Source organism: Myiozetetes cayanensis, unplaced genomic scaffold, assembly GCF_022539395.1.
Source record: "Myiozetetes cayanensis isolate MyiCay16 unplaced genomic scaffold, myiCay2020 scf19, whole genome shotgun sequence".
Lineage (NCBI taxonomy): Eukaryota > Metazoa > Chordata > Aves > Passeriformes > Tyrannidae > Myiozetetes > Myiozetetes cayanensis.
The window spans coordinates 4,245,970-4,270,360 of NW_026087400.1; the positions used below are offsets into that span (position 1 = coordinate 4,245,970).

The window sequence follows — 24,391 nt, forward strand, 5'->3', positions numbered from 1 at the left end:
AAAATACCTGATTGAGCCCCTTAATCCCACTCTAACATCTTTAAAACAGTGCCAACACAGGTGAGACCTCTGGGAGAGGAAAGCTAAATATTGCTCTCTGCCTCGTGGCTTGCTTTCAAACCTTCACTTCATTCCCTCTCTGTTGTGCAGAATTAATGTCGCAGGGAGAGCAGCAGAGAGCTTTTCTAGGAAAGCATGGCAAACTCCCAGCTCCAGCAGGAACCAGCCTACCACTGTGCAGATCTGCTGGAACACGGGTAATTCATCCCGGATGGCAAAGGCTGGGCCTTTTTATTTTTTTTTTTTTTTTTTTTTTTTTTTTTTTTTTTTTTTTTGGGGAATGCTCAGCTTTTAGCAACGTGAGAAAACCAGCTCATGGGTCAAAGCTCTTGGAGCAAATCTTTCTGCCTTGTTTTTCAGGTTTTAAGAGATAAAGCCCAGCAGGTGGGAAGGAAGAGGTGGAACAGGGAACAGGGCAGTTCTTCACTCTTCAGTAGGTAAATTCGTGGTTGCAACGTGTCCAGCTCCTGGTGTGGGGGCCTGACGTAACAAGCCAGGAGAGCCCAAAACCTTCCCTGTTTAATTGTGTGCCTCGCTGGGCTGACACTGGGAATGGATTTAGCTCTCCCAGGGCTCAGATGGAGGTGGGGTGGCTTTTGAGGAGCTTGGGCTCTGTCCCATCATATCACCCCTCATTGATTGATCTCTTTTACTGCAGATTCTGACAAGAGGTATGAAATTATCATTAAAGATGCCCCTCAGAAAGTCTCTAAGCCATTTTCTATCAGATTTACACTGTGTTGTGGGGGAGTGAGGCAACAAGCTTTTCCCTATGCATCCTGTCCTCTAATTCTGCAGCTGGTGGAGGTGGCTGGAGCTAAAGGGATGGGACAGAGGGAAAACTGTGCTGTGAACCAGGTCTGGGCAAGCCTGGGAGATCAGCAGATACCAGTGTTCTGGTTTTAGTCTGACACAACACAGCTCTCAATTTCGATCACATTAGCAAGAGGAACCAAAAAAAAAAAAAAAAGGCATAAAGTTTGACATTTTCAGATTAATAAAATAACATTTGGATTGCTTGTAGCAGAAGAAGTATTGGGTTAAGCATCCAGGAAAATTTGGGGCAGGCTATAGCTATAAATGTACCGAGCATCCTTCCCGGGATCTATTTCACACGCAGCCTCGTTTTCCTGCATATTTTCTATTTTTGTTTTCTTTAATGGGTTTCAGCCGTGATATTTTTAAGAGCGCTGTTCTGTGCGTAGCAGCTGCCACTGCCACACTCTCAGCCCGGTTGCCATGGCTGAGACACGGGGCTTGTGCCAGAATTTTGTTGGTCAACAAGTCACTGTCAGCACTGTTGGGCAGCGGTGTTTCCATAGCTATCCGTGGAGAGGGGCATCCTCAGGTGATGTGATGCTGACTCTCCTCTTTAAAGGACTCAGCCTAAATGCACTGGTGGCTCTGTAGTCTTTAATGTGACTATTTAGCACCCTAACAGCTGAACTCTTTCCAAATTAGCCGGAAAAGCAAGTGAGACAATTTTTAACACAGCGCTGGTGGAGCAGCTCGTTTGTGCTAATCAAAAGGGAGCGATCAGCTTGAAAATGTCCCCTCTTAATTTAATTCATGGACTTCAAAAACAAGTTTCTTCAGATGCAGGTGCCTTGAGAACATCCGTTTTTAACTCATTTGAAGCAGTGAATTCCTCTCACCGGACTTAATTAGGGACAGGTATTAAAACAAATCGAGGAAGAAGATCTTAGAAGAAAAGTGATTTTATTAGGAAAGAACTGTAGGGCACTTTAATTAATGCCAGAACAGCTGTCCTTAAACTGTTTCTCCCCTATGAGCAGATTATCCCAGCAAAGGCTAAGAGGCCACGGAAAACAAGGAGCAAGCTCTGTTCTAGTCCCTGTCTGTACCATCGTCACAAACAACCACGAAGCATTTGTCTGGTCCTCCCTTGGATCTCAGCATTTTTCTGTTTCCTTACAGTATAGACTTCAACCCAGTTTGTTTCTAAGCGAATTGCTTTTTTGTTCATGTTGCATATTCCCCAAACAGTCGTATTAGTGGTGGCAGCATGTCATTTTGATGGTGTTATGACAGTGTGACGCCAAACTGGTATTAACATAACATTTCTCTTTAAATCTTGTCTGGAAACATATTGTTCTCCCTTGCCAGCTCTTCCTTGTTTCTCTCACCCTTTCCTATGGTTCTGGGTTGTCTTTTTTTTGGTTTAACTCAGCTGTTGCAAAGGAGATGATACCCAGTGTGTACAGAGGCATTTTACTGATCCTTCAGGTGATGGGACCAAGAGAGAGAACAAACCTGTTTGCCCAAGGCTGTCCAGAAGCCTTACCTGTGGGAAAGCACCAAGCCCACGTTTCCCTGGCTCCTTTCTCTTATGCTTCACCTTGCTCAGATTTATTGAGTTTAGATTTATGAAGTTTAGGTTTCATCTTGCTATCACTGAATTATTTATATGTCTTCTACATTTCCTTCTACAACCTCAATTAAAAGGTGGACTCTGATATCCCCCAAATGGTGTTTAATTTAAGTCAGTCTTAAATTTAGAGAACTACAGTGGGAAATACCAGGGAGCCACAAGACCAGAGGCTCAGCCTCCCTGTGTGACTGAACCAGCAAAATCTGGGGGCATCTTCCCCCAACCCTCTCACCTCTCCAGAGGAGTCAACATGCTCTGGTGCAGGCTAGCATAGAGTATTTCTGGCTGCAGGATTTTCCTGACTCTCAGCCCATTAGGGATGAAAGGAGGGGGTCCTGTGTTATGGAAAAGCTCCCTGACAGTCCACCAATGGGGGTGAAACACCTGTTTTCCTCTCCAACAGCCTGTGGATGAGCACAGACACCATCCCCACCACCCTGGACATCTGCAACCCACAGCTACTCCTGCCCCTTGTCCCCAGGCCTTTCCTCACAGCAAACCTTTGGTCAGGTTTGATTTTTTGCCTGTTTGTTTTCCCATCCCTCTTTCTGCTCCCTGACCTGACAAGCACTCCTTTTAGCAGAGTATTAATTATCATCACAGTGCTGGGACTGGTAATTATCCCTCCCTTGTGCTTCCTGGGCTTCCCAGCACGGCTTGCAACAAGGACAGGGTGAAACGGCTCAGCTGGCAAGGGGCTCATGGTGTGTGTCTGGGAGCTGTGGTAATTTTCCTGTGCCAGAGAGCAGGGAATGAAGGGATGAAGAAGAGGAAAAAGAGTAAATTGTCTCTTTAGGGTCAATGAAGAATGGAAGAACTCAGCTTGTAGCCTTTAGCCAGGGTGTTTTCTTCCCAGTGGCTCCCAGAGTTTATAACAGAGAAGGAAAACAGGAGTAACCTTAGTTTGTCCACCAGGAGAGGAAAAGCCCAGGAGGGATGAGAGGATGATAATAATGATGTTTGCCAGTGCAGAGAAACTACCTTGTAACAAGAAGAATGAGGGGAAAAAAAAATCAGAATAAAGACATATAGAAGGGTCACAGGGAGAAGATTTCAAGGATGTGGGTACACCTGCATGTTCCTCTGTGGGTGTTTGTATGTGCCAACTGCAACAGACTTTGCTTTTGGGGAACCACTCACAGGGCTCTCGTGGGCTGATCAGGAACAACTGGGCACAGCAGCACCTGTTTAGTTCTTTCACTGGTATGAACAGCCATGCTCATGGTTGGTTCACAGTCTGTCCAAAATAACTCATACTCACCTAGGGCATCGCATTTCTCAGCATTTTAAAATAAAATTAAAAACTCTGCATTTAACTCTGTCCCCTCACACCAGCCCAGTAATTCTGTAATACCTTGCTGTACTTTGATCCCAAAATTCCATGGTGACTGGCCAGCCAGGGCTGATGCTCCAAGATGTTCATCATTCCAGCACTGCTCTGGATCTGCCCTGGGAGGCTGTGGTCATGCTGAGCCCAGTGAGGAGGCACCACATGGGATAGCAGGGCCAGAGAGCATCACGGTGGGAGCCCAGATGCCTTCCCAGGCACAGTGCTACTGCCACTGCCAGAAATGCAACAGCTCTGACATGAATAGAGTGGAGGGGGGGGGGGAAAAAAAAATAAAAAAAGTACTCCTCTCTGGCCAAAACTATGATTTTTTTCTTCAGCAAAATGGCAACACTGTGCTAGTGGAAATTGCCTTTCATTACAGCAGGGAGGGGAAAGGAAGATAAAAATGAAATAAGCTGTGCTTTCCTTCCCTTTATGTCCTTTTCGTGAACCTGTAAGGATTCTTTCTGTCTGCTCCCCCCCCTCCCCAGTTTCCTGCAGCAGTGAGAAGTTTTATTAGAATTTATTGAGTACTTTGTCTAGGAATTTAAGGATCTCAAGCAAATCACAGCCCTGGCCTGGTGAGCACAGCTAATAGACACAGTAAGAGCACCTTTTATTTAGAATAGAGAAGCCAGGTGTCTGAGGGGAATTGGATGGGCACCCTTTCCCACAGCCACCCTCAAAAAATCAGTGCTGGGAGTAGAAATGAAATCCAGATCTACCTCTGTGTGAAAACCTGCCCATTGGCGGATTTCCCCCCAGTCCAGTGTTAACGATTAATTGTAGCAATGGAGCTGGGATGCTGAAGTCCTAAGCTAGAAAGCAACAATCTGCCCTAGCTACTGCTCTGTTCCATGTCCAGCATTGGGACAGATCTCCTGTGGGAGAGCTGAGGCCATATGTGAGTCCACTGACTCACCCACTGGCTGCCAATGGATATTCCTGCATGCAGCATCTTGGAGGTTGTGGGATCAAACTCTGCATCTTTTCCCTGGGGTGTTTCAGAGCACAGAGGTTGCTGAGTTTGTCAGGTAAGCCTTGGAGGGCACTTATTCCACAGAGATTCACTGTGCAGGTAAATCCCCACCCCATTCATGCTGGAAACCTTGTCCCTGGGGAATTAGGCAGAGTGGTTTGCATATTATTAGCAGGACAAAGACTTGGGCACCAAGGTGGTGATCAACCCTGCAGATAGACTTACCTGAGAAATTCCATCCTCAAACACACGGTGTTTGCAGCTGCCTTTGCAGCAAGGGAACTTTGAGCATCTTCTCTTCAACAGTGGAGACAGCTGGGTTTTCGGACTCGGAGTTAAGGAAGGTGATACTTGGCTCTCAGCTCTGCCATGTAACCTTGGTCAAATCACTGGCCACTTCGAATGAGATGGAAGAAGATTCAGTGCAGCAGCTCCTGAAGGTGGACAGACTCAACTTTCCATGTGCTTGGAGGAGCGGAGGTGCAACACCAAAGTGAGCTGGTGAGAGTGCCAGTACAGCTTCAGCCTCCTCCTCCTCCTCCTCCCTTGTCCCTGTTTTGGGGCAGCTGTGGATAACAGACAGTCTACACTGGCTGCCACTTTTTTGGCTGCTCCCTTTCCTGCTCAGCACAGACAGCCCAAATAAGATCTGGAATCCCCACGTGCCTCAGTTTCCCCATCTGTTAAACAAGGATAACCACTGGCTTCTGCTTTGGGCTGTCAGCACGGCACTGCCACGTAGGACCAGGCAGAAAAGGGCTTTCTCAGTGAGGGTGATCAGCACCCTGGAGCTGAGCAGCTCCCCTGGTTGGGCATCCCCCATCCACGGTGGCTCTGCTGGTTTTGGGCACGTGCTCATCCTTCCTGCATGCCAGATAAGGAACTGGCTCGGGAAACCGCATCCAGCCTCCATCTCATCTGAAGGCAGATTGCTCACGGGCGGAGGAAATCTCCTGGAGAGTGAACCTTGTCAGCAAAAATGCAAATATTTGGAGACAAAGTGTTCATTACAGCAGAACTTGATTTCAGGGTCAACCCTTTTTGCAGCAAATTGTTAGCCAGCTAAAATGTTTATTGTCACCACACTCTGGCAGTTTTGACAGTACCTATCAAGTTGAGCTTGACAATATCTGCATACGGCTTCTCCGGCTTTCCCTCACGCAGCCGTAAGAGGGATTTAAGGCAGAAGAAAACAGTCAACAGATAATTGGAACTATCCTCTTCTTTGTGGAAAAGCCAGGGCTGCCAGGGACTGGGGAGAACTGTTTAGGAAAAGGAAAGTGAGGCACAGGCTGTTGGTAAGACAGTGGTGGGGTGCGTGGAGAAATCTGTCGGTGATTTTAATTTTTTTCTGGTGCAAAACTGTAAACGTGGAACAATAAACTTCCCCCCAAGTCTGGCAGTGCATCACCAGAAATAAGACTACAAAGGGATGGTATTTCCTTTGGTCTTTCCCCGTGTGAGCCACGTGGCTTCCCAGGCCCCTTGGCAGGGAACATCCAGGTATCAGTGGAGTTTCTGTGATTCTCCTCCATTCCCATTTCTGTTCTCTTCTGTTCCCTTTGATGCCTGCACAGGACTGAGGCCAGTTGCACCTGGGAAGAGGATCACACTGCTGGCAAGCTCAGACCCCAGAGGGATGAGGTCCCATCTCTGCACTCTGCTCCAAGACCCAGAGATGGAGGGAATCAGGGCCAACTCTGCCTTGCTGATGAACAGAGAAAAGGGGAGGCAGCAGCAGAAATTTTGGGGAAAACGAGATCCAGGTGAGATGCTGATGAAAACACCAAGAAGGAGTAGATGAGGTGGCTGCAGCCACAAGGCCACCAATAAAATTTTGGGGCTCCCTTTGCTAGATAAAAGACAGCAGCTACCTGCTCAAGGAGGGATTCTTTTAACTCTGCTTTTTGCTCCTGCATGCCTTTACCTTTTCCCCCGGCTAATGCTCAGGGAAGGTGAGCCAGTCTGGATCCACTGTGAAGGGGTTTTGTTTCCATGCTTGCTGGAGCTGAGTGAAGGCTGTTTCATCTCAACAGGCTGCTCCCAACACCCCTTAATTTGAGATCTCCTGCATGCAGGAAGCAATGGAGTTGAGTGACCTTGCTGAATCCTGGCCGCTGCAGCTGCCGGAGAACAGGGGAGGAAAAGAAAAGAGGGGAGGAGGAAGAGGCACTTTGCTGTCTCCCATTAAAGCCCCAAGAGGCTGAAGATGAGAGAGCGGAAGTTTCAAATTGCCAGAACGTAATTCTGAAAGTCATTTTCCAAGCGCAGAGCCCTCCGCAATGTCACCTCTCATCTTCCAAGGTGGGGATTGAAGGGACAATAAAGCACAGAATATTCTGCAAAGGCAGAACTGTTAATTCAAAGAGGGAAGAGGTGCCAGTCCCCAAACAGGCTGTCTCACACCCCTTTCTGCCGGGAGAGCTGTGCAGTCAGATGTAGCCTCTTAGGGGGCCCAGCTACAGCTCCTTTCCTGAGCCACATCCAGGCTGGATGTATGAACCAGCTGAGCTAAGCAGGGCTTAGCCCAGTCCTTCTAAGAGCAAGGATCTCAAAAAAAATCCCACTTATTCAGCAGTTAGATTTTTAATTTGACTCAAACTCCTGCCTTTCACTTCAATCCAATGACAATGATTATTGCTATGGTTGTTTCCTTAGACCTCCCTGAGACCAGCAGAAGACCGTGATGGATGTGGGGAAGAAAAGGTGCACTTCAATATTCATACACCCTTCCCCAACCCAGCAAAGCTGTTCCTCAGCTCCCTCTCTTCCAGCTCTCTGCCTACAAAGAAATCTGGATTAAGGAGTTAGGTGTATTTAACAAAGACTTCGGCCCAGGACCTTGCCCCAGAGTGTGAATTGCCCTCTTTTTTTCTGCATGCTTTTCTAACCTGTATTCTAACTGCTTATCCCATAATGTTTATAAAATAAAAAATACTCAAATATTCAGGCATATAATATATCACTTTGTTCCATTCTTCTTATTACTGGTGCCACCTGTCCCTCCAAGCACAGGTTTTTCCCCTTTTCCAAATTAAGGAAGCTGACACTGGGCCAGTCTTGCTCTCTTTCTGCAAACACACTTATTTGCCCACCTGGGTGAGGATGATGAATTTTTACACTGACAGTCAATTTTTCCAGGCAAGCTCTCCTCTCTCCCAGTTTCAGAAATGGCACTTTTCCTTCCCTGCAGGCCAGGGCTGGCCCACGGAAAGAGCTGGCCTTCTTTTAATCCGGGCTGATGAGCAGAGAGTAGGGGGTCACACAACCTAGAGATGGTACTTTGTCTTCTGAGACAATGGGGTGACAAAGTTCAGTGCTATCCCTGGTTAGTGGTATTATTATCATTATTATTATTATTATCATTATTATTATTATTATTAATTATTATTTCCTGGTAACTATTTCCTTGCTTTTCCATCTGGGAGGCCAATGAGAGTACTGCTTGCTGGCCTGTATCCAGTTTTCTCCAGCTGGGATCCGTTCAGTCCAATGTTGCCATCTGTCCTTTGAGGCAGGGGGACATCCTCTTCCATTCTGGATCTCTCCTAGAACAAATTCCCCCTTTCCCTTCCCCAGTGCACCTTGGACTTGACCAAAGCATCCCACAAGCTGTACGTGGCCACCATTAGACTCATGGATTTCTAAACCAGCTTGGGCATGCAAGAGTCCAGTGACTGCCCTGCTGACTGCCCAGAGCCCTGCCAGCCTGGGGACTGCCTGCAGGACTGTGCCATGTGTCCCTGCCCACAGGGTGAGCTGGGGGGGATTATCACTCCACAAACAGATAATGTGTCTTTTGGGGTCTCCCTTTCATAATGCAGGTGGATTTACATGGGCAGATAGCAATAGGACAAGGGGGAATGCTTTTAAACTAGTGGAGGTGAGATTTAGATTAGATATTAGGAAAGAAATCTCCCCTGTGAGGGTCATGAGGCCCTGGCACAGGTTGCCCAGAGAAGCTGTGGCTGCCCAATCCCTGGAAGTGTTCAAGGCCGGGTTGGATGGATCTTGGAGCAACCTGTTCTAATGGAAGGTGCCCCCGCCCCTGGCAAAGGGTTGGAATGAAATGGTCTTTAAGGTCGCTTCCAGCCCAAACCATTCCATGGCTGGACTCCCTGGGGATGCTTCGCCCCCCCCCCACACCCCTCCACTGGGATGTGACGTCATCACTTCATCTCTTCCCTAATTACAGGCAGGAGGGAGGTGCTGAGCCCCCGCCCGCTGGCGAGGACGGGTCCCCTTCCCCATCTGCCCCCTCTCCGGGCTGGGAGGGGGGGGCAGTGAGGGGGGGTGCGCATCCCCGGGGCGGGGGCGGGGGGGACCGGATTGGCCGCCGAGTGCGCTGCGGGGATTTTGCGGCGCGGCCCCATTGGCCGCCACCGCCCATAAGTTTTTGCTCCGGACGGGAACTTTTCCCAGGGATGATGGAGTAACCCCGAGCGGCTCCGCGCCCGCTCCCCCAGCCGCCCCGGGCCAGGCAGCCACCGCCACCCGGCAAGGATGAAGCTCTGCGGGACCTTCCTCGGTTCGTAGCCGTTCGCCGGAGGATGGGAGGGGTGGGGTGTGAGCGTAGGGAGGCTGTTCCTTACTGTGTCTCCTGCGTTTCTCCTCTGAAACACTTGAGCTGCTTAATTCTGCCTGAGTCACGCCTTGGCAAAGGGGCTTGGTTGCCGTGAGGGGGGAGGATCGCGGACTCACAAATTACCCCGTCTCTCCTAGTTTTATATTTTCCTCCCCAGTGCCGTGGCAGAAAGGGGTTTCCGAGCGTGTTTCGGAGCGGAGTTTTCCCGTGTTTGCGTTCAGCAAGCGGGGTCCGGGTCTCACCCCCGCCCCTCCTCGCTTTGCTCCGGGCTCGGCTGCGAAAGGTTCCAGGTTGCGGGGGGTGCGAGGCCCCCGGTGCTGCTGCTCCGAGGCACCGGCGGAGCTTTGTCCCCGCTGCCGCGGGTTTCACCTAATTACAAAGGACGAGGAGCGAAGGGGAGGGTGGTGAGGAGAAAATCCTGTTTTCTGCAGCTTCTGGTCACAGTTCTGCTGGGGAAGGGGGTGATGGTTTGATTTGGCTTTGTGTGTGCGTCCCCCCTCTTCCCCCTCCGCACGTTGTTGGATAATAAAGGGATGTGTGTGTGTGGGGGGGGATGCTATTAAATAAAAAGTTAGTTCGTGCCTGTTCAGCCGGTGTGTGTTTCAGTGCCCGCATTAACTGAGGCACAAAGGAGGAAGTTTTGGGATAATGCGAGGTGCCTTTTGCAAACGATGGTGATTGCTCCAATTGTTGTTCTTCAGGGAGAAAAGAGCTCTAGATTTGGGTTAGACAAAGGCATTGCCTTTTCGGGAAAGGAACCGCCCAAATCGGGGAGAAGGGGCGCGCTGGAGAGCGAGCAAAGGGTTATTAAAAGTTTTTTGTGCCTGTGCATGTTGTTCCATCTGCCAGGGGCCTGTAGTGGGCAGGTTTCTCTGCAACCCTTCAGCTGTTCCATATACAATATTAATGCTGGCCATTTCTATTCGGCATACAACAGCACTAATTGTAGTCTGAGGCATTAAGGCAGCCAGCCCATCTGCATAGAAGCTTTCAGAAAGAAACAAGGAGGGGAAAAAAAAAAAATCTTTCACCCCCAGCTGGTAACCGGAGAAGTTGGTGCCAATTACGAATGCGTAAAGTTTGAGATCTAATTTTCTTTGAAACAGACTCAAAGAAGCCAATGGAACAGAGTGCGGTGGGTTTATGTCTGTGTTTACACAGGCAAATGGAGTTTTATTTTAAATAAATTTAAACTTGAAGCGCTTGATCTGAAAACACGAGTACAGTAAGATTAAAAAAAAAATAGAAAAGGCATGTAGAGCAGTGAAGGGGAGGGGCGTGAAGGGACTCTACTTGTAAAAATCCTCTCTAGGTTTAGCTCCGCTGGAGCCCCGCAGACAGGGACCCTCAGAGCCCGTGTCTCAACACCCTGAAGATGAAAATATGTGAACATTTATTTTATACCTCTCTGCTGCACGGCTCCCTTTAGGGAAGAGACAGCTCTTTCAGACCTGGAAACACGCGATAATTATGTGCTCTCTGAAAACAGCTGTAAAGTGACTCTGGAGAGACTGGGGGGGAGGGAGGGAGAACATAAAAAAAAAAAAAAAAAAGGTTGAAAAATGCTTAAAAAGATGGAAACTGCGCTGAGGAGGGAGCGGGTGGAGCTGTCCGTGGTGCTGACCCGTCGCCGCTCTGGAGCCCACGCGTGGCCTCGCGTACCCCCACGGGCTCCTCCGGCATGGGGGGAGCGCCTGTTGGCCTGAGACGGAGGTCTTCGAGGGTAGGGAGGGGCTTGGGGGCGCGAGATGGGAATTCCTGCCGCTGCCGAAGTTGGTGGTGGTGCGAAACTCGGAGGAAAGCGCCGCTTGTTTGCGGCGTGTGGGGAGATTTTGGGAAGGAACGGAGAGAAGTCTGGCGAGTTTGGGAACAAAGAAAAGCCAAACACCCTCTCGCAGCCCAGAGCTCGGGAGAGTGGTATCAAAGCTGTCAGCTGCCTTAGGGCTTCTAGGTGCGTCGCGTGTTAATAAATGCAACAACAGCAATAATAAAATTCATCTCTTAACGCTTGGAGAGGCACATGTGTGCGCTCACATCCGTGCAGTGTGCGCGTGCACCAATTTATGTGGAAGCACACACAAGTAAACACACTTCCCTCCTGCCTTCCAGCCGATCTATTGTGCTTTTGTTTCTCAAGTTTTAGCATTACGTCTCCAAATGAAATAGCGGTGGAGAGGAGCAGGCAGCATTGTGAGCACAGAGGAGCGGAGTCCACCCAGCCCTCCCTTTGATTCTATCGCGGGTGCAGAACAATGGAGATGCAGTGTAGCACCAGGCCTGCTGCCTGCAGATAAGAGTTTAATAGAATTTCTGAATGCCAAAGGTTTAGGATGTAAAATATCCCTATCTTCGTGGCGTGTCCAAAGGAGATAGAAAACAGCTTTTCAGGAGTACTCTCTGCTGAATATCTCCTTTATGTTAATGGTTTAGGAGCACATCAGGCTGGCAAGCCATGGAAATGGGCATCATAAGAATCTCCAAAGCGGCCTCAACAGTTTAAAATTAGTATTTCCATCACCCACTCCCCAGTAAAATGCCTGAGATGGGAAATGGAATCACTCCTGCCACGTGCCCTGTGACGGTCCGTGGGTGAGATGGGGTTGCTGCCAGGCAGGTGTCCAGCTTTGGGCAGCTGGAGAGGCTTTTCCTGCTCCTGCCTGCACCTGACCTGACCAGGGCAGGGGTGAACTGGAGAGGTGTCTGGGGCCTGTGTGGCTCTGTAGCTGGAGTTTTCCACAGGGGAGCACATCCCCAGCAGGATTTAGCTTTTCCTGCCAGGCTCTACCTCTGCTCTGTCGGCTCTCTAAGGACTCCTGGGGTCTTTTTACATTTGTGAGCTCCTGCATCTTTTTGGAAATCTTCATTAAGGTGACAGTGAAGCCTTAATTGTCTCGGTGATGCTGGGGGTGGCACGAGGGTGCAGGGAAAAGCGATGGGTAGAAAAGTGTGTGTGTGTCCCCCCATCCCCGTGGGGCTGCAGCCTGCCTGTATTTTCCCCCACTATTTCCAAAAAGTTGTAATCTAAGTGCTAATGCTCTGATCTGTCAGGGGGCATGGATGGGATGTGCTAATGCCCTTCCTGCCACACGGTGCCAGGGTCTCTCCCCAGAGCCTCCCTCCCTCCAACTCGGAGAAGACTTTTTCCTCCCAGAAGTGGCCAGATCTCCATCAAACAGAGCATTTTCAAGGAAAAATGATGAAAAGTGTGACTCTTTCTGGGAGGAAAAGATGCATAATGCAGGAACATGCACTTTTCTCACTTAAAAAGTCTCCACACTATTTTAGTCACTATCTTCTGTTAGGACTTTTCCTTATGTTGTTCTTCCCATCACGAAGTCCAGAATGTAACCACCTGGGCTATGATCTCTCTTTCCCGGAGTGAGGTGTTGTCTGCTGGGAATGCGTTGTGTCATCATTATTTTTTTTTTTCCTTTTTTAAGGGGAAGGGGAAAAAAAAATAAAATATTTATACACCTTTTAACCACTCACTTTTGAATATGTATATCAGCTAATATGCAATACTTCCAGGTTCATAGAGGCGATAAATTTCCCAGTCTGTTCTTTATGGTGATAGGTCATCTTCCTAACCACCAATAAATATTGTAAAGTACTTTCGCTGGAGCTGTGCTAACCCAGGGCATCTGTCACTCGCTGCTTGCTGCTATTAGGAATTATTGGGCCGTACCACGCTTCGGGATGCGCGGGGGGGACACGGCACGGCGCTTGTCGCGCTCGCCGTCCTTTTGTGTTGCTGCTATCAAAGGAGCCCCGAGCCTCGTGCATATTAATTATGAATCAGCTCGGGTAAAATCATTCACCTTCTGCTGGGTCTTGGGGAGGGGGGGAGTGCGAGGAGAGAGGGGCTGGCGGGGCTGGGAGAGCCCCAACTCTCTGTGCACTCAAGGCAGCAGCTCCATCTCTCTCGCTCGCTCTCTTTGATGCTATACTGTAAATTTATTTCACCTCAGAGAGTAAACAGATATATTGCAACCCCAAGGGTTCATGGGTAGTGTATTTACAAAGGGAAGGCGCAGCAAGCCCCCTCTGTGCCATTTCCATTAATGAGAGCGGTCATTAAGTAAATGAGACATTGCCTTTAGCAGGCTTAAGAGTTCACACACTAAGGAGTATCAGATATTTAATTGAAACCAACAACCCGTCTTACACGCGTGTTACTGGTGTAGGGAAGTGGGCTGCCCTCCAAGAACTCTCCCCCCACAACCTCCCCCATGCAAATTTCATGATTGGTTTCCGTGATGTCATTTTGTAAAGGGGCAGACAATAGCTGTGGGGAAAGGTAAGTCAATATTATGTTCTTTCGCTGACAAAGGCAGATAATGCTGGTTTTTTTCTTTTCTTTTTTTTTTTTCCTCTTGTTCTTTTTTCTTTTTTTTTTCCCCTCTCCCCTCCCCTCCCTTGGATTGAGACAGAGGGGAAAGGCTTTCGGAGCTCACAGTTGATGTAAACAGACGCAGGCGTTTCGCCTTTACAGCACGAAGGCTGGGTTGTTGTTTTGAAAATTGCACTGGAGAACCGAGGGGATTTTTATGATGATCATCATGCTCCTAGGTCCATCTTTACTCCCTCGCTCTCTCGCCGGATGCGAGACGCTAGTGGACATGTTATGCTTCTGACTGAAAAGAGGTTGAATAAGATGAGAAAGGAGGAGATTTACTAAAAAAAAAAAAAAAAAAAAAAAAAAAAAAAAAGGCACAACGTCGCGTTCAGCCGGGAAACTTTCTGAATATTTCTGGAAGAGGATGCTTGCCGGGTTTGTGAACCGCGAGATCGGTGGATGTTTATCCGGAGGGAGGTGTTAGCAGAAGACGCTCCCGGGCGCCGGGAGGAGTTTGCGCCGGCGGCGGCGGCCCCGCGGCCGCGGAGCTCTCGGAGGTGCTGACGGCCGGGCGCGGGACCGGGGGCTCCGCGCGTCCCTCCCCGGGCTCCCCCCACGCCCCCAGCCCCCTTCCTGCAAGAACTCCGGCCCCAGTCCGCAGCTCCTCACTCCTGGGGCACTGGGGAGCCCCGCGGACCCCTCGCCCGGGGACGCGGGTGCGGAGGGCTGGCGACCGCCCGCTCCGCTCGCTCCTGACACTGCCAGACTTTTATTTTTTTTTCTCCTTTTCTTTTTTTTTTTTTTTTCGATTTTCCGCCCCCCCTCTTCTTTCCAAATATTGCCTACTTTAGAGTTCTCTATTTATAGCAGCGAGGCACAAGGGAAGTGTGCCATGTTTGTGGATTTCTCTCTATACGTTGACCACGACAGAAATCTGCGTGTTCTTATTTTTAGCTTGCTCGGAAGAGGCTTTGCTTGGCTAATCTCTTTATCAATTTTAGCAAAGTTTGTTGCCGTTGTTGTTTCGTGGGTAATTTGGGGAGGGAGCGAGGGGCAGGGGGCTGGTGCCTGAGGATGTGCTTGCGCTGCGATCGACCCCGGCGAGTTAGGCTGAGTTTGGGGCGCAGTTTGCCCGCGGGTAGGACCAACCCTCCTCGGGGAGGGGGCCCCAAAAGGGGGACTCGGCACCCTCCGAGGCTCTCCCACGCGAAAGGGCAGGTCGTGGGGATCAGCCCTCTCGGAGCAGGAGGCTTGGGGCATGCCAACCTCCCCAGAGCCGGGCAGGGGAGAGGGCAGGCTGCCCTCTCACCTCACCCCATCCCACTCCCCCGCCGCCCCTCTCCCCCGAGCCGGCCAGGCAGTGGTGCGGGGGGCAGCCGCTCTCCTGCTATTGTTGAGCCCCCTCGCTCCAAAGAGCCGCTGAAAACAAGTGCAAAAAGCCCCGGCTAAAACATCGCCATCGCCCTGCCGCTACTTTTAGTTATTTTTTTTTCTTTCTTTCCCTCTCTCTCTCTCGTTGGCTCATCTGCTGTTATTATCAGCCTTTTCCATATGGCCACTTTAATTAATGGCAGACAAAAGGGAGTTTGGGGCGGGGGTGGGGGGAAGAAATCTAGGAATTAGAGTTTATAGTTGGTTTGTCTCCCTCTGATGCTGTCATAGAAACCAGAAGCAAAGATGCCGCCTTTCCACTTCTTTGTATGATCCTGTTTATTGTTCCCGAGCGGCGCAGATTGGAGCAGGCGCGTGTTGCAAAGCACAAACCAGCGCCGGCTGCTGCGGCCGGGAAACCCGGGCACAACTTGTCCCCTTCGGCTCCTTCAAACCTGCCTACCCCCTCTCCCCTCCCCTCCCCTTCTTCTCCTGCCTCGGGAAGAACAAGGAGAACTTGGTTTTCCTTTTTATGCTTTCTCTCTTTTTTTTCCTTTTCTCTTTTCTCTTTTTTTTTTCTTCCCAAGTGATGTTGTTCCGTGGGATCCCCGCCGCACAAAGAGTAGGAGAACTCCTCAAAGTTGGGGTTTTCCCTTCCCAGAAAGCAGACGGGAGTTGCCCCCTGTGTCCCGGCGGAATTGGGGTCCTTGTACCCCCGGAACGGCAGGTCCAGCTCTGTCCTGGGGTGCTGTTACAGAGGGAATACCGACCCCGCCGGGGGTGGGTGGCCTCGGTCGAGGGTGGCGACTTTCCGGGGGTCCCGTCCAGGAGGGGTCTGGGTGGGCAGTCCCGCTTGTCTCCTGCTCAGTCCCGAGAAAGGGACCGTGAATCCGCACCCCCTTCCCCCATAGGGTCACCACCGGCCCGCGGCAACTCTCGGGGGGAGAGGGAGAAGGGGGACCCTTGTAGGACAGCCAGAAACTCCGCCCGTCCCTTCCTCCTGGGAGCACCTGCAGTGGGGATCCCCGGGGCTTGGCCCGGCTGGAGGAGCCAGCGCTGCGGGACGGTGCTTACGGTCACTGCCAGGGATGACTTTGGGACGAGATGCCTCCTCCACTTCGGGCAATTCCTGGGCTGGAAGCGAGCGAGAACCCCTTCCCCTGCAGAGCCCAAACCTCCCCCTTTCTCTGCACACCTCCCACTCAGTCCGAGCTACTCCGGTCCGAGCCCGGTCCCTTTGCCCCTGGAACCACCTTTGTCCCCAGGGCTGGGGGGACAGGGACCAGGGGGACAGCAGCCCGGAGGCTGGGGGGCTGCCCCTCCTACATCCCCCGGCTGTTGTTTTATAGAGGTGCGCTGTACCCGAGAATGTCCCCGGGCTGGGGTGTGAGGCAAGGGAGGGCACAGCGAGCTCAGGTGCCTTCCCAGCGGGGCCGGGACTGTCCCCAGCAACAGGGAGCCCCAAACTGGGGGTGGGCAGGAGCAGGAGAAGGCCTCGCTCTGCTTCTCCCCTGTCCCGTCCCGCAGAGCCCCGGGAGCCGGAGCGGGGCGGCCGCGGATCCTGGCAGTCGATGATGATGATGATGATGAGGGCAGGGCTGACTTCGCAAGACGTAGCTCGGCGTCAGAGCAGCTGCCATTTTAGCAGATGGTGCTAAACTTCCCCCGTCCGCCGCCCCCTCCCCGTGAAGGCTCGGCTTTGGGGTGCTGCCTTCAAACTTGGGTTCTGGATGGGACACGACTCTCTTTTTGTGGGGAGCAGTGCACCCTAAGTCAGCAATACCCCTGGAAAGGCTGAACGACACAGCTTTAATGCTCAGGAATATAAACTCTTCTCCCTCTCTGAAATCCCACTATGCTTTTGCATCAGGGCTTGAGGAGGGCAGGTGAGGTTGCACTCCCAAACCCCAAAAATCAGTCTGTGCAATGCAAAATGGTCTCTAGCTCCGGTACCGGGCAAAGCTCTCCTTTCACAACCTCTGGTGGGGATTATTCTGTAAGGGATGATGCCATCCCCACTCTAAAGTTTGGGGAGAACCCTCTGCCCCCCTCGAGCAGAGCAAGGAAGGGGAAGCGGCAGGTTTACAGTAAAGGCTGGAGCCACGGCTGGGCTGGGCTGGGCTTCCCAGAAGACATGAGACGAGGCGTGGGAAGGGGAGGGAGGGGCGGGGAAGCATCGCCTTACGGCTGGGAAGTCAGATGTGAGAGTCTAATGGCAAAGTGGGGCACAGGACCCGCTCTCTGCTTTGCTTTGCTTCGCTTTGCTTTGCATGCGTGTGTGTCAATTTGTCAGTGGAAGGGCTTGTTTTTACGGCTGTAAACTGTGGTGTGGCTTAGTTGCTAAAGCTCTTCCCTTAATGACAAAGGGCGTCTCCTGCTGTCACTTTGTAGCTGTTCCTCTTCCTTATACGCGGGAGCTGAGCATGGAGGAGCCACGCTGCAAAAACTTCTAGAGCTGAGAATACACTGCTGTGTGTTCCTCTTCCTCCCCCAGCAAATCCCCTCTGGGTTATTTGTTGTGCAGGTGCTGTTTGCTCCCTGGCTGTGCATGCTGGCACTCAGGAGGGAGGCCAAGGTGGCCTCAGACTCCAGGTTTATTTGGCTTTTTTTGGGAGCTAGCAGCTGTGTGAAAGGGATTATTGATCTGGCATTAACTACCATACACCCTCTTAGTTCCCAGGTATTTCTGGAGTTTTGGCAGGGCAAAAGTTGCTGTCAGCAAACCTCATTCTTTCCACCTTTTTTTCCCACCTTTTCACGTGGGTTTTACTGGTTTCTATGAAGACTAACTACACTATCTATGTACACGTGCTGGTCTCCTTGGGTGTGAGGTGCAGGGTCCACTGGTGTCTCTGATATTCTTAAGGCTGGATTGTGTGAAACCTCCCATCGTAAAATATTTGTATCACTTCTGAGGCTGCTTACCATTGCAAAGCAGAAGTTTGATCCACAGGCCAATCCTTAGAAAGAAGAGGATCATGCTGTGAATAGAGAAGTGGGGTGATAAGCACAGGCTGTGAAAAGTTTCTGGGGTGGAGAAATGCCTCAAAACACCTTGCTCTGTGTGGGAGCAGCAGCCCAGGAGGGCATCCCTCGACTTCCCAGAGCTGCTTTCTTACTGTGGCTGTTTTTGGGCAGATCCTAGAGGAAAAAAGGCAGGCATTGCTCTGGCTTGTTTACAGGTGAAACTGGGGGGAGGATATGGGCTGGGAGCATGGCTGGAGCTTTATCCCAGCATGCTGCTCCTCTGCTGCTCCCATCAGAGCATCCTGGGGTACCAATAGCCATGCACACATTCATGTGTGACTCAGATGCCTGGTGTGTTTTAGAGCAGCAAGGAAAGGAAATTAGCTGGGAAAGCTTGCCCAGGGAAGGGTGGCCTGGTGTGAAAGGAAGTCAAGAAAGGGAAATGGGGAATTCCCAGCATAGTTTGTGTGAGGAAAGGGTGGCCAAGATCACCTTGTCCTACCAGCTGGACTATTTCCAGCAAACCTCAGTCTTAGGGCAGAATACTGAAGTGCAATGCTCTGCAATACTCTGCTTTTCAGTTTGGTTTGGTTTAGGGGGGGAAAAAAGAAAAAGAGGAAAAAAATAATTTTCACCTAAATTAAAATACTTTTGATCTTTGTCTTTCATTGAACTTTTTGCTTCAGAGAGAATAGATTAATAAACACTTTCAAATGGAAAAACATAGTTTGGAAAGGTTCCCCTTTCATCTTTAACACAGAGCTTTAATGCTAACCTGGGTATGAGCCGGCTGTCCCCCCATTCCTTTTCTCTTGCTTTTTTTTTAATCTTAACAACAATAAATTTGCTTTTATTGTGATCATGCTGGCCTTTACTGGTCACTTTTTATTCTTTCCTTTTTTATTTTGAAGTCAGCACATTAAAGAAAAAAAAATCGCAATGTTATTTTAATCAGACCAAATGAAAGAGCAAATCAGAGCGAGAATTTTAATCTGCCCCAAGCAAAACTGCCTTGTACATCTGTCATGTTGGGATTAGTGGAACTCTTTAAAGAAGCTGAAGACTTTTTAAACAAAGTATTAAACATTTGTGACCTGATTTCCATTCTTACAATATTCTCATTAATAAGAGTGCAGGCTGAAAAGACATCTGTTAGGTCCTATTTGTTTTAAGAATATTAAAGGCTAATAAGAATATTGGAGGGGGTGTATGTGTGTGTGTGGGGAATCTAAGTGCAATATTTAGAACCAGATTTCAAAGCTGCAGTTTTCCAAAGTGATTCTGGGTCTGACTTGGTGCAGGGTGGGGGGAAGGAGGAATCTTGGTCATGGAGTTGGATGCATGTTGGTCTTGGTCAGTTTAGGGTGTTGGTGCCTGGGTGAGGCTTTCCTGAAGGCTCAGACCTTTGCCTGGGGCTCCATCCCTGCTTCAGGAGGGGAGAATGAGAAAACTCTGCCTTTCCAAGATAAAATTTAGGCTGGAATGATACAGAAGCAGAGATGCAGCCTTGAACTGTAGACAAGTACAACTGGCACGTGTGTGTCACCTGCACTCATCCAGTGCTGCCTTGGACCAGCCAGAGAACAGAGTAGGAAGGGAGTGAAAACGTCCTTCTTGGTTTTGCTGCTTGTGTTTTGTTTGATGGGAAGGCAGTTAAAGTAAATGGCCCAGCTTGGACCCCTAAGGAAAAAAATGAAGCCAGGCATGTGTTCAGTAAAGTACTTGCTGAAAGAAGCCTTCACTATTAATGTGGGTATATGGTTTAAGAGAAGGTTGCTGTTGACTGCAATCTTTGCATCTTGTTTATGCTTGCCGGGTAAAATATTAACTAAAGCATCTGAACATAAAGTTCTGGTGTGAAAGAATATCAGCAGGGGAGAGCCATATGGTGCCAGGCTGCGAACAAAATACCAAACGCTGGAGATTCCTTTTTGCAGAAGACTGAAAACTCTCGTTCCCATCCATAATACATGAGCTCACGCCTTTGATTACTCTAAACATTAGTCCAAGCGGTACAGGCGTCTCTTTGGAGCTTACACAACTTAGGGCACTCGGTGCTCTTCCCCCTCTTCCTTTACATAAAAGGAATCGATGTCGAGCTGTTAAGATACAAATATCCAATATGCTGTAAGACAATATGTTTCCGAAACTGCTGCGTAAGCTGCCTTTCCTCTAATTAAATATAAACTGCAGCAGAGACTCGGGTTTCTTCGTTCCTTTGCTTGAAACTGTTTGGCAGGCGCGTGGCTCTCCCTAGGACATCATCTGCGAGTCAGGTCTCTGCCAGTTTTGGGGGAGCCTCTTGCTCCTTGTGGGTGCAACCAGAACCTTTCTGATCGATGCTGAGGACTGTAATTGTCTCTCTGAGCAGCAGCTCAGGGGCACGTTTACCTGAAGCCTCCCTGCAAGCCAAGAGTCAGGTGTATTCAGCAGCGATGGATTCAAACCCCACATTAGGAGGATCCCCTGGTGAATATTATTAGAAGGTACAAGAGATGGCTCTGGGAGAGCTTTCATGCACACAGTATTTAAAAACCAAGGTATTGCTGGAAAAATCTATAGGTGACACTCTAAGCACTTTTGAATTTTTCTTTTTTTTTCTTCTTTTTTTTTTTTTTTTTTTAAACAGTCCCTTGAAACCAGCAATTTGATGTTGATTAACTTGCACTTGTCACTGGGCTCCTTGAATGTGGCTGGTTAAGGTTTGTGGGAAGCACCCCACCACACGAGTGTAAAAACACCCACATAGTGCAGAGAAGCCTTCCCAGCAGCTGCCTTTGGTTAACCCACATTTCAGAGCTGGAGCCTTTCCCTGTTCCTCATGCTCTCCAGCCTGGGAGAGGCAGCTCTGGGGGTTGGAAGGTGATAACTGTCTGGCAGTCACGGGTTTGGGGCCAAAGCTTGCATTTGAGTCACCTGTTTCAGCTCTTGGACATCCAAACCCTCTTGGAAGTACATCAAGTTTAGCACCTAAAAGCAGAATTAGCTTTTCCTCTTTCATCACTGGCTTTTCCCAATTTGGCTGTATGTGCAGTGCAGGGTGATGGGAAGGGAATTAAGTCAAAGCTGAAACCCTATTGACTGAATGTCTGGTGAAAGTTTGTGATGTTGTGTCTCAAGCAGAGGTTGCTCCACTGTGCTGCTGGGATAAGTGAAGGTGTCAGATGGGCTTTGAAAGAAGTTGCCTGATTTAAGCCTAAAGCTACCTTCTAGTGGGGCTTGAAGTCTAAAATGAGCCTTCCTGGGGCACATGTGTTTGGTCCTTGCTATACCCAAAATCCAAGTGCATGTGTGGGAATGAGAGGAAAACAAAATTAATTCCCTTCCCTGATAAAGGAAAACAAAATCTTTATTTGCAAGAGATCAGAATCGTTGGGTGGGTGAGATTCCAGGTAAAGCTATCTTGACCAAAGTTAGCCCAACTTGAGAGGCTCTGCAGAGGGGGACAGTCAATTCATCCCTCTGAAAGCTGATGTTGCCATGAGAACGTCTGGATTTCCAGCTTCTCCTGCTTTTGCATACGTTTCTCTTCCATAATTCTGAAGCTTTGCATCTAGCGAGCTTCTGGCAAGTGGAGTTAAAGGTTTGTTTGTTGCCCTCAATATTTTGATGTAATTAGTCAGCGAGTAACTCGCTGCTTTTGCCCAGAGAGATGCGCTCTCCAAGAACACAAGTGACAGGAGAGGACTAATAGCCTTCTGGAGAGAGCTGCTCCATTTTTTTTTTTTTATTACAAACAAAAAAAGTAAAGAAAAAAAAAAAGTGCCTGGGAGCAATGTTATTGCTTTAAAAAAAAATGACATTTGAAACAGTTAACTCCGCCTGCGGTGTCTCAGCGGAGCACGGGGTTGTCAGCTTCTCTCTCACATTCCCGAGAAACTTTCTGCTCCCTCCCATCATGGAGCAGCTTCCTGGCTGCTGGGGAGGAAGGTGGCTCTGGCAGGTCGGCTGCTCCTGCTGCACTCACCCACTGAGCAGGGAGCACTGCTGAGGAGAGCGAGGACTCCCTGCAGGAAAGGGGAGGGTTGGGAGAAAATGATTTGGAGGAGAGAGAAACTTCTGACTCACGGGATGTGAGCTGATCCTTGGCTGTGGGGCCTGGGGGTGACAGCACTGCTGGGGACTTTGGGCTTTCTCTGCTGCTGGCTCAGTGCTGGGACAAAACCAGTGCAGCACAGTGGGCTCAGCCCGTGCAAGTGGCAGGAAGTGAGGACGAAAGCTGCTCTGAGAGCAGTGCCCATGGGTGCCCAGCTGCTGCCTCATCCCTCCTCCTCGTTGCCCCTGAGTCGTATTCCCAAGCAAGCAAAGGCTGTAGGAAGGACAGAAAGGTATCACTCGTCTCTATTTAATTTCAATTACACAGAGCCTGCAGGAGCGCTCAGAGCAGTGCCAGCAGGGCCATAAACCTCACATATTTGATGATTCTCCTCTCCAGGCAAGCAGTGCACAGCAGCCACCCCACTCAGCAGCAACAGTCCTGGGGGCTGGGACACTCCGGCTGGCAGAGCTGCTGCTGCACTGGGGACTCCTCTTTGATAAGCTGACCATTCCAAAGCATTTATTGCCTCATTTCACAGTGTGCAGTGGGGTACCGTGTGTGCCCCTGGTCTGGGGGGCGCTTGGTGAGGGAATGGGCTTCGTTTTGAGTGTGCTGAGCCCACGCCGTGGGAGGGGGTGCTGGTGGGAGCTGAGAGCCAGCGGGCGCTGAGCAAAGCTGCCTCGTGCCCCAGGGGAGTTGTTGCTGCATGATGATCTCACCTCCTTTTATGCCTTATTGCTTCTGTCTCTCTGACTCCATATGACACACGCTTACGTGTCAACTTTTCACTTCTTATATGGCAGCAGAGAGGAAAGGCTTAGTATGATAAAGACAAGCTGGCAGCTGGGAAGTAGCCCATTTAGTCATCTAACTTTGCGTCAGAGGCACTGCCAGCCCCTTCCCTGGCCCTTTCAGGCAGCTTCTCCCTCCTCTATCTGACCTGGTGTCACATGTGGTAGAAATCCCTGCCAGAAATCCACCTGCCTGAGCAAGCACTGTTGATGGGCCCCAGTCCTGTGCTGGGGACAAGATGATCTGTGTCCCTCAAACCCCTCTGTGTGCCCAACTTGGGCCAACGTTGGGCAGAAATAATGTGGGGTTTTTATTTTAGCTATTGTGGGTTTTTTTTGCAGCTCTGTTTTTATCTAGAATCTGTGGGGCTGAGGGTAAGGTCCCACCACAGATTCAAATTCACTTTGGCTGTGACAGTCAACACTGGGGCAGCTCCAGTGGTTTGGAGCCCAGAAGGAAACTCAGGTCATTGACAGTTAAATCTGTGGATGACTAAAATGGTGGAGGTTTCTTCTGCTCTCCCTGAATGCTGTGGAAATTTATATTTGCTGATCAGAAGCTGATCTGAGCTGAACCCTGTGCTGCCTTGTCCCAGGAAGGTTGTCTTTAGCTGGCTTTCCTCCCTTGCTATTTCTGCATGCAAAGAACTTAATTTATTACCTTTGCTTTTTACATTTGGCTTCCCCCCAGTGTGCAGCCTTGCACCCTCCTCTGCAGGCACAGTGCTCAGGCTCTCTCTTCCTCTTCCTTCTTGGTTTCCAAAGTGATGATAGAGCAGTTTGGATACAGTGGGTCAAATACTTGAGTTGGATCAATGCATCCAGCTCAGTCTGTTTTGACATCCATCCGTGCTTGGAGTACCTCCCTGCGTGGGCCTAGAGCAGCTGTGGGGAAGGGAAGGCTTTGGTTTCAGCAGTTGCTGAGGCCTCCTTTGCCCTTCAGCTTGTTGGGGTGAGGTCATGCAACCAGTCTGTGGGGGACAACCCTGTCCCCATCCCCACGGGTGGGGAGATGCACACAGTGTTGTGGCTGCTGCCGTGGTGGAGGTGGAATCAGCACTCTGCTGCCCTCCCTGGAGGTTTACCCTTCTCTCACCAGCTGGGAGAAATAGAGGTGAACTGGAGGAGTCTCATAGCTGAAATCCCCTACTATCATTTGTTCCTCTGGGTGCATTTATCTCACCCTGGCTTGCACAGGGGGTTTGACCCTTCCTGAGGGCTCCTGTGCATCAGCAGCACCGTGGGAAGGGTTCTACAAGACCAGAGATGCTCTTGTAACCTCACCCTGAGCCGTCAGGCCTTTTCCTTCAGCAGCAACGTGTCTTGGAGCTGCTTCCTTCCCGCTGGCCCAAGACAAGCTTATCCAAAACCATCTCTGAGAATTTTATCTGTGCTGAGTTCTCCTGCTGGTGTTTCGACACGTCGGCTCCACAGAGGCTTTCAGTTTGGTATGAAAAAGTAATTATTGCCGGGGTGCAGTTTAGCTGTTGTGTTTTACAGTGCTGGTAAGGTTAAAAGAAATAATAATAATAATATAAGAA

At 49.9% G+C, this 24,391-nt stretch overlaps 1 protein-coding gene and 1 long non-coding RNA gene across 8 annotated transcripts in view; both read left to right on the forward strand.

The window, feature by feature from the left end:
• The first annotated feature begins 467 nt into the window (after positions 1 to 467).
• On the forward strand, positions 468 to 7,635 carry LOC126639308 (uncharacterized). The gene is made up of 3 exons (XR_007628774.1): positions 468 to 493; positions 6,339 to 6,527; positions 7,420 to 7,635. It is a non-coding gene; the product is annotated as an uncharacterized LOC126639308 (long non-coding RNA).
• A 1,548-nt stretch (positions 7,636 to 9,183) lies between these two features.
• MYT1 (myelin transcription factor 1) overlaps positions 9,184 to 24,391 on the forward strand; it is a 64,365-nt gene continuing 49,157 nt past the window's right edge. For 2 of the 7 annotated variants that reach the window (XM_050313523.1, XM_050313529.1), the window contains exon 1: positions 9,187 to 9,289. In XM_050313523.1, the coding sequence (XP_050169480.1) occupies positions 9,265 to 9,289 (25 nt within the window). In that variant the 5' untranslated portion in view covers positions 9,187 to 9,264. Of the gene's footprint in view, positions 9,290 to 13,411; positions 13,644 to 13,678; positions 14,240 to 24,391 lie in introns of those variants that run through there. The other 5 variants (XM_050313525.1, XM_050313524.1, XM_050313527.1 and 2 more) reach the window with 5 other exon arrangements.